Genomic DNA, 10,534 nt, shown 5'->3' with positions numbered 1-10,534 from the left:
ATTTTTTATGAAATTAAGTGTGACTAGAACAAATATACTCGGTACTGTTAAAATTTTATGTTCATTGAAGATATTACGGCATGATGTCTTGGAGGATAGTGAAAAAATTATTCGAATTGCTCTCTTTTGAAGTTTAAAAACTTTAATTAGTTCATTAGAGAAACCCCAAAATTGGATACCGTAAGCAATGTGTGAATAAAAGTTTGCGTAATAAATAGAAAGTAAACTGGATATTCGAATTTTTGATTTAAGGGTTCGCAGGATAAAGCATGTACGCGTTAATTTGAAGCATAAATGGTTGGAAACGTGTTCAGACCAGTTAAGATTCTTATTGATATAAACTCCAAGAAATTTAGATACTGAAGAGGAGTCAAATGAATAGTTATTAATTGTAAATGAGGAAATATCATTCGCTACGCGCGTTGCTGTACAGAAAGAAATAATTTGGGTTTTGTCGTTGTTTAAAAAAAGATTATTTATATTGAACCATTTCGAAACGGAATCCATGACATTGTTCAATTTCGTTACGAGGTCATCGTATGTTCTAGCTTTGATGGTTAGACAAGTGTCATCAGCGAACAAAATAAAGTCACAAAGATTTGAGCAATTAGGTAGGTCGTTAATGTAAAGAAGAAATAGGAGCGGTCCAAGAATTGATCCTTGTGGGACACCCATTTTCACGTTTAATTTCCTGGATATAACTTTACCACCGGTGCTATTGTCCAAATATACGCTTTGAGTTCTGTTTGTTAAATAAGATTTTAGTAATTTAAGCGAGCTAGAACGAAAACCATACATTTCTAATTTATCAATGAGAATATTGTGAGATATACTGTCGAACGCTTTGGAGAGATCGCAAAAGACGGCTACACAATAACTTCCATCTTCAAATGAGTTAATAACATTTTGGATGAGGCTAAAAACCGAGTGCGATGTAGAGTGTTTTTTCCGAAAACCATGTTGGTTGTGAAACAAAATATTGTATTTATTTAAGAACCCAGAGATTCTGACGTGCAAAATTTTTTCAAACACCTTATCAAAAGAATTAAGAAGAGAAATAGGTCTATAATTGCTCACAATGTTTTTGTCGCCTTTTTTATGAAGAGGGCGGATTTTGGAGTGCTTAAGGTGGTTTGGATAAACTCCCAGCTCAAAGCATTTATTAATACATATTAATAGGTTATCAATAAAAAGAGGTTAATAATAGTAGGGGAAATACGGGTACAATGGTATATGGACAAAATAACACAATGGCCTTATTCAAAAATTGACTAGATTTATTAACGTTTTCGCAACTGTGTAATAAAAAGAAAGCCATAATAACAATCTTGTCAGATGTTGAGCGTCATTGTCACCGTTTTGACGCAGTAATGAGTTGAACCGTGTTTCGCGCCTTGAAAAGTTTATTTTGGGGGTGTTTGTCTCATGTTTTGGGAAAATATTTATTGATATACGTAATTATTTCAATTAAAATGAATTAACTTATGCCAGAACTAGTGATTTAGATAATTTTATTGCAATAATCAAGAGTTAGGTAGAATTTTGTTTAATTATTCATTTTTGTTCAATTTCGAATAAAACTACATACTTATGAAATAGACAAAATGACAGTACTATTACGAAAGTATTACAGAGCTACAAAAATTGCAAGAAATCAGTGCTAAAAACATACCAAGAAATTCACCGGTACAAAGAAGAGACTTGCATTTGTTGCAAAACGCTCCTTTTCCGTTTTGAACCCGGCGAAGGTTGGTTTTAAGATATGTGACTTGTACCCTTTGGGTTGATGCTTCACGTGCTAATGTCCAAAAAAGAACGATTTACATATTTGTGAACTGCTTTCTTAAAAATTTGCATCTCAGTATGTAATTACCGTATACGTCATTTTCTTCGTACTATATGGACAAAATGGTTTTTGTAATAGGTTGCATTTTTTCCTTGATTTTCCTTAATAAATATATGTAATATAATAATAAATATATAAATATGCTATTATAATTCCTACTTAATTAAAATACTATCTTACTGGTAACCAATGAAACAACGATGAGTAAAAACGAGTGAGTCAAACGATCGAGGTTATAATATCATTAATTAAATAAATATCATCAAAAAAAAAACAAAGTACCGTATCATTTTGCCCCTACTTCCCCTAATGATCATTATTAGTCATTATCACAATGTTGCTGGAAAAACAAAATCGGATATAACTGGACGTTTAAACGAGAAAATAAGAAAAATAGCAACATAAAAGAATGAAAATTTAATGCGGTTTAGTATATTATTAATTAATATAGCAATTAATATAGTAAAATAGAAAATTATAAATCTGGCTACGATAAAAGAAGCACCAAACGTCGTCCGCAACTTAAATGTTATAAAATGTATGCATTCAATTAAATTATACCACTAATTATAATTTAAACCCAGATTTTTTTTAATTTACGTTTTTTGCCTTTGCAATTGATTTTGTATGCTTCTCTATTCAATGTTCTACAATATGTTAATTTTTACATACTCCTTAATTATTTTTTCATATTCTTTTTATATATTGAACTATTATTTAATGCTTTACATACTTCTTTCATTTATATATGCATTATAGATAAATTATATATATTTTTTTTAAATATATAATCTATAGACTACTTAATAAATAGTAATAAAAAAAATTGACGTACATTTCCATATAATTTCAATGTCAAACTGTAAAAACAGTTAAAAAATAAAGGGGGCGCTAAGGAAAAAATGGTATGCGGGCGCTTATGGCCCTAGCACTGTACTGTATATATGTATATAAATAACTATATCACTATATATATAGTATACTCAATAATTTCAGTGTAGATTTAGTTAATTATTCATTTCAAAATAGAAAACATTTTAAAACAGAAAGCTGTTTTTTCCCCAAAACCTCCCTTATCCTATACGTAATCGAATTGTCTATCTCATCAGTTATACAAAGTACGCACTTGTTGAGCGTGTACTGGCGACGTTTATTCTGTGCCCTGCACGCAGGCAGCTGAATCAAAAGTTGGCCCCGCAAAAGTGGCAGAATTAAAGGGCGTCCGAATTAAAGAACCAGATGAGTTAAAAGGCGGCCGAATTAAAGACCAGATGAGTTAAAAAGCAGCCGAATTAAAAACCAGATGAGGTGAAAGGCAGCCGAATTAAAGACCAGATGAGTTAAAAGACGGCCGAATTAAGGAACTATTAATTAAGGAAGAATTAGGTGCTGTTTGTGACAGCTTTATAGAAATGACAGAGGAAAGTATAAACGTCAACAGTTCCGCATGAAACTAAATGTTTGACAAGGAAAATTAGATCTAATTATTTAGATTAGATTAGATTAATTTATTTTATGATTAATAATATAGTACAAAATCTTGAACAATGTAGATTTTATTAGCAAAATGATGCCAAATCTTCTTGAAATATCAGAGTATGTGCTGAATCAATTAGGAAATTTTTGATATTTCGAAAGCATTAGAAATGAAGAAAGTTCCGATAATTAATTGCAAATTTTAAATGATCTTCGTAAAGCATTACAAACAGAACCAAATTTTATATGGTTCTATGAATGGGACAAACTTTTTAATAGGATATTCAATTTACTCAAAAAAAAACTTTTAAATTAATTTTTACTGTATAATACTGAATATTTTGAAATGAAGAAATATAACAAATTTGTTTCGATCTTAATAATAATAAAATACAGATGCTAAATCCTGTGATATCAGTGACGTAAAATTATTTGAAAAATTTATTCCAATTATTCCAATAATGAATTAAATATTTATATAAATATAGCTTAGAGACTTCCTTCCCAAACGTCGCCACCAGTTCGAAACTTTAACTGTTGCGTTCCAGTATATATTGCATCTGGAGTTTTTCAAAATTAAAAGTAATTGAAAATTAAGAACAGAAATAAAGAACATTAATGGTATAAATATGTAAACAATGAGGTTTTGTAAAAGCAGTGAAATGAATCAATCATATATGCTTAATTAATGGCTCGCCCGTAGGTAAGCGGTTAAGAGCGACGGAGCCTGATTCAGAGGTCCCGGGTTCGATACCCACTTCGAGCAACCTGTCGTCAAGCAACAGTGACAAGATTTTCACTTGGAAATATATATAGCTATATTTTTCTAATGTAAGTGAAAAATAGCCCTCACCCAGCATTGCTGCACCAATAAAAATATTCGCCCTATTACAGAAATCGTAATACTAATGTATCGTACGACTGATTGGGTTGCTAGAGATATGACGACTGATTAGGTTGCCATCTGTCAAACAGACTAACATTAAGTCAAAAATTAGCACAACAGCTTATAGAACTATTGGATTCCGATTGCTGTTAAAAAAACTATCAAAAAATATGCTTAATTAAACTTATATTTATGTAAGCACCATAATGTTTATACTTTTTGATCCTGAATACAGCACTTCAATTCTTAGTTCAAGAAAACATACAAATATACAGTATATGCAGAGAATGTGACAAACAGGCCTAATGAAATAGTATAGTAACGAAAACAATGTAATTGTCGACATTTGAATACATAGTTTGCAATCCCTTTCGGATTCGTCTAAATGATCTGAACAAATATTACCAGCGTAGCTCAACTGGTGTTTCTACGTTAAAAGTAACTTATGCTAAAAATATTCATGTACATAAAATCCTTCTGAAAAACTAGATTGAGCAAGTAAATGTAGGTTTTATAAATTTATATAAAGTATTATATTTATAGTAAAAATATACAAAAATAGAAATACCAGTTACGGCATCTATATTTCTTCGATCTGGTAAAATAATAATGAAATTTTTATATTGCTAGTAAGCATATTTAATAGCCGAGATTATTGTTAATATATCCTTGTGCTTCGCTGGTGAACGCGTCACTACCATTGTATTTTGTTTCACGTAGGTATTCCAGTGTAATATTGTTACATTGTATTCTATTCTGATATAATGATCATGCATGTCAAAATGGCATTGTCTGTGTGCCTTTAGACTAGCCTTTATACTACTACCTCGTCTAGTTTTAATTCATTCCTTGATGTTACTCTAAAACAATACAGTAAACATTATCCAGATGCAACAAATGACTCAAATTTAAATAAAACGAGTCATTGCTTAAACACGTTTTCATAAATCTTGAATTCGACGTTGGCTGACTATTTTTACAAAGATATGAAAGAAAAAATGAATTGTGGCTACATTAGCACATTCAATTAGCACTAAACTTTTTGGCCTGTCATATCATATTCTGCTTCCAAAATAAAATTATTAGACTGAACTGATCTGAAATAATAATTATTTATTTGATATTTCTATCTAACAATAATTAATATTTTTTTTATATTATTCGCAATATTTTAGGAGAGACTGGGTACAGTTGTGCCAGTTTACGATAGTGACAGTAGTCATAACAGATAAACTATACTGATTTTGGGATCGGGTCCAAAGAGAGATAGTTAAAGTATGTTTGTTCAAACAAGTTTCCACTATTGCATTAAGTCAGCGCCCCACATTATCAAGATCTGAACACCGAATTGCTTTTAAACAGCCAAAAGTAAGTTTCTTAGTCTCTGTTAATAACAACTGTCACTCGTATACTGATAAGCCACTTTGGTTTTTTCCTGTAAGTTGAACATTAGTAGTTAATTACCAGCAATTACATGTGATATGTATATGTTGTGATATGTATTTCTTGTGCTTTATAGGTGAAATTTAAACCTATAAAGAAAAAGCTAACTCAACTAATACAGGATACGAAAGAGAAAGGGGAAAAAATGCAATACAAGAAAATAAAAGTGTTCACAAATAATTCTTGTTTAAACAAACATTTTTTAGTATATATTGTTATATTATATTCATAAGCTTTGTTCAAATGGTGTGGACGGTGGTGACACTCGCCTTTTCTTGTATAAATTGATTTTCCGTATTTCCTCGTAGACAAATGTTCAAATTACCATTTAATTTTCTTTTTCTCAGCTATCTGGAGAGAAAAAAGTGGCACAAGCATACTCAATCTTCCCTACTTCTTAAGTGCTATAATTTGTATCTGAAATTATAATGTTTGAAGCATCCAATTTTCATTTTTCCTGCATTCGTGAAAATGTGAGTGTAAATATTTTTTTACGTGAGTTTCAATGTTCATGTGGTTTGATTAATCAAGCAATGTGAGTCACCTAATAATGTCGGGAATGGGCAGCGATAGATAGACGGACGAGCAATTGCGACGAATGGCGTCCACCCACTCAAAACCGTCCCAGTGTTTGAGAATCTCTGGCGCTAGCAAGGCCCGAGTGTTTGGAACCGAGGGCCGCCGACTGCTGCCGAGCACGCCCGCAATCCCTCATGCGGAGAGTGTATAACTTGAACTGGCTGCAGAGCGGGCAGTTTGAGTTTGGTGATTGTGGTATTAGTTTTGAGTTGAATGCTAGACCTGTTCTGACTATTATATGTATGTTCAAATTGGATACAAGTTAATAGCATTGTTTCGAATCCACCGGAAATAAAACAGTGAAAACGTTTCCATTTAAACAATAACTTGTGTAACAAACATTAATTATGTGTGATCCTAATAACCCAACGACACAAAGTATCGCTGATTATTTAGCACAATTGTTGAAGGATAGAAAGCAATTGGCAGCTTTTCCCAATGTTTTTATTCACGTGGAACGGCTTTTGGATGAAGGTAAGGGATAATTGTATTGAAACACTGTATTTTTGGTGTTCGGAAACTGAAACATGAAATATGTTTGCATGCGCGTTCATAATGACGTCAGTCCGTGAGACCGGTATCTCCGAGAATATCAGCTAGCTACATGGTGTGTCGTGTGACCTCTGAGCAAGAAAACATTCCTTGCGCGCATTGCGTATTTGTTCACAATACACTTGTTCTGTGAGCCTTTTTATGCCTAACCTGTCAAAACGACCGTAGTCGGCGTTCTATTAAACAGCCCCACAATGTATTTTTAATGCGTTTAAATACCAAAACATCTTTGTTTACAAGATGAATCACTGAATGGTATTTAAATCGCACGCGGATCGATCAAAGGGTGAATGAGGTCTATGCATGAATGAAGTGTTTATAAATCACACATGGACCCGTGAACAGATGTCAATATAGTGAATTTTTGTTTTTGCTATGCCCGGCACGGCCTTCGTAGTAATTGGGTCTACCTGAATAAAAAGGTCATGCACATGTTGCGTTCATTCAATGCGGCGCTCTCAAAGTTTGAGTGTCACGTATCCTTTTAAATGACTTTGGTAACATGTATTTAAAAGGAAACGCCGCCACTTGAAATAATACATTGTATTTTCTGTATTCATTGGCGGTCTGACATAACTTATTTGACTGATTTTATTTGTTTTTAATTGATATTGCTCATATTTATATGCCCTTAAATTGTTGATTGTAGTTTTTTTTTCTTGCTTTTGACTGTATTTTAGGATTAATACAATTTTGTTTGTCAAAAAGAAATATAATTTGTATTATCTCTTGTAATTAGCATTATTTGTAGTGTGTGCTGTTGTATTGATTAAGGGGGTATTCTAGTGTAGAGAATTGAATTTTAGACATCATTAAATTTAAAAAGACAATCCATTTTTTCACTATTATATTTTTTATAATTTGTTTATCAATGTTTTACGAGTACAGAAAAAAAGTTTAAAAAAAGTTAATAATTTTAAGAATTAGCAGTTCTTTAAGTTGGGCGTCTCCAAAGATTTCTACAAATTATTTTTTTTTTTAAAAAAAACAGCGACTGAAAAAAGACCATTTTTTGAGTTTATCGAATTTTTAAAAATAGTAAACAATGAAATTTGGGAATAAGTATTGCATATACCAGAAATGAGTCTATAAAAAAAATTCTCTGAAAATTTCAAGTAAGTCGGACCAGGAGAACTCAAAAAATCGTGGGCATCGTATTCAAAAAGGTTTTGAGATAAACGCGTTTAAAGTTTCACAAAAGGAAGAAAACAAAAGAGGGTTATCATGATCAAACAGCTCCGAAAATAATTTAAAATTTAAAAATCCTCTCGTACACATATTCTTAAATAGTTAAACTTTGAAAATATAAAAGAAAAGAAAAAAACTATTTTTTTTTTTTCTACACTAGAATACTCCCTTTTAATATAAAATTCGATATTTTTTGTTAGTTTGTGCTTGTATCTTAAATCCTTTAAACATTGTTCACAATAAGCATAGTTCCAAATTAGTACAAAGTAATTTTAATGATAATACAGTGGCAAATTATAATCCAGGTATTGTTTTTTCTATTGTTCATAAATTTTATGAAAAATTTTCGCGTTTTTTTTAAACGCCGAACAGATAGATTATAAGCATATCATTTTTTGTTTGGAATAAAATAGACGTAAACTTAAGTAAACGCCAAAAAGTCATGCAAATATTTGCCTTCTTATAAACATCAAAACTATTTTAAGCTGGTGCATATATTTTTAAAATAACAATGCGGTTAGTAATTAATTAATGTGCTCATATGTATTTGAATATGTTGTGTTGAAATTGTTGGGATTGAGTTACATATAACATTTATATGAAACATGTCTCTATCACAGCGTCATTTGCATCGTATTCGCCTTCAAAGTTATGATCAAAATTGAGATAGAATTTAGAATATTTAAAATATCTTTGCAATTAAAAAAATAACTCTTCGTTTATTTGTTTGATTTTCGAGATATTTATTTTTCAGTATAATTTATTTCAATTATTACTTCTTCCTTACACATTATTTGTCAATGTTTATTGGTATTGTTATAATAGATTTTTTATACTGCAAATATGGAATGTTAGGTTGGTTGAACAGTAGGGAAATTTGAACCTTAGTCCCTAATTATTCACCACGACTAACATAGTGTACTCCTTCGATATGTCTGAAGAAAATTATTTCTCGTTTTATTTGCATTAAAAATTAGTAATTCCAGTAAAATCCTTAACCAACTTTATAATGTTTATTCTACCCCCATTTAGGCCTAATATTGCTCTTGCGGTGTAGATGTCTCAATTCTTATCTGGTACTATATTAGATCTCTAAATGATTTTTCATTGGTAGCTCGTGATATTTTCAATGCAGTATTTGAAGAATATCGATAAGATTCTCTTATCATTATTTCTTTGGTTCTTTACAATTGGTCGATTTTGTCTAAATATTGTGAAAGGTGTGGCGATACTTCATTTTCTGTACTTAGTTCACATATATTGCGATTTTGGATCCGATTTTCTCAAATATCTTCAAATGGAGATAACAAAATCAACTCAAATATCTTCAAATGGAGATAACGAAAGAATTATTTGAACTTTTATACATTAAACATATTTATTAATTTAAATCTAATAAATGTTATGTGGTAGAAATATCACAGAAACCACAAGCAATATATTTAAGGACAAAACGACATTAAAAATAATATAAGTGTAATGAAAAATATCACAAAAATTGATATTAAAATATTTTGTGTAAGTTTGTAGCTTTAGAAAATTGAAAACTAAACTTTCTTTATAAAACTTGCAATAATATTTGTTTTTTTTTTGGTGATTTTCTTTACAAACATTTCAATTTAATGTGAATAAGTTGCTACAAATAAGAAGATAATATTATATCTTAGATAATAAGAAATATTAGTAAGGTGACATTCCGATTTGGCCGGGACAGTCTGCATTTAAATTAGATAAAAAAAATTATGAAAATACACGAACATGGGCTATTTTTTTTGAAAGGCTCAAAAGCGAAAAATTATAAAGATCGAAAAATATAAGATATAATACCATATCATAGATAAAAAAAAGTATTACATATAGTCGAATAATAAAGGTCTTGTTAAAAATCTACAATTCTGATTAAAAAAATGGATTCACATAAAAAAACTGTTTTCTAATTGTATCCTTATGTAGCATTAGTTATTTTAAAAATACCCACCCTCGTCCCGCATTTGCATAACTAAAAATTGCCACCACGGTTTTGACTTAAAAAAAAGTATGGTCACTTAAATATTAGAATATATGGGCCGTTCGGTGCATACATCGATGATCTCTACTTTTCGAAATATAAGATAAATTGAAGTTTGAATTTCTAAATTAAAGTGTAGAAGAAGCATTTGCAGTATAATTATATATACAATGAAATTCCTGAATAATAAAAATTAACACCACTAGACTTAGATTAGGTACAGTCTTTTTTGGCTAATGAATAATGAATATTTGATCTCTTAAATCATGTAGATTAACCCTGTACTATAATAACGTACATAAATAATTAAAACATTTATGATGCTATTGAAATATGCTCTAGCATGTAATACGGGTAAATCGTTTAGTGCCGTTTTACCAGAAGAAAGACAAATTCGATAAAATTATGGGAAAAGTTATTACTTATTTGGATTGGTACGTCAAGATTTCATATCGCACACAAATATTACATGATAAAAAATAATATTAACATAGTAAAATCTGTAGTAGTATTGTAGGGAATTTCAAAACAAATTATTCAAAATGCAAAATAAACG

The 10,534-nt window shown here is 30.3% G+C and overlaps 1 protein-coding gene across 1 annotated transcript in view; it reads left to right on the top strand.

Moving 5' to 3' along the window:
- Positions 1–6,387: 6,387 nt before the first annotated feature.
- Positions 6,388–10,534, top strand: part of LOC113376459 (protein held out wings) — a gene marked incomplete in the record, with an annotated part of 17,106 nt that continues 12,959 nt past the window's right edge. Inside the window, 1 exon segment of the mRNA XM_026616382.1 lies at positions 6,388–6,704. Coding sequence (XP_026472167.1) covers positions 6,578–6,704 — 127 coding nt within the window.

Source organism: Ctenocephalides felis, unplaced genomic scaffold (assembly GCF_003426905.1).
Source record: "Ctenocephalides felis isolate EL2017-DRISC unplaced genomic scaffold, ASM342690v1 CF-g0.4_SCAFFOLD_01886, whole genome shotgun sequence".
Lineage (NCBI taxonomy): Eukaryota > Metazoa > Arthropoda > Insecta > Siphonaptera > Pulicidae > Ctenocephalides > Ctenocephalides felis.
Note: the sequence above shows the minus strand (reverse complement) of the source record. Positions and strands in the feature narration are given on the sequence as shown.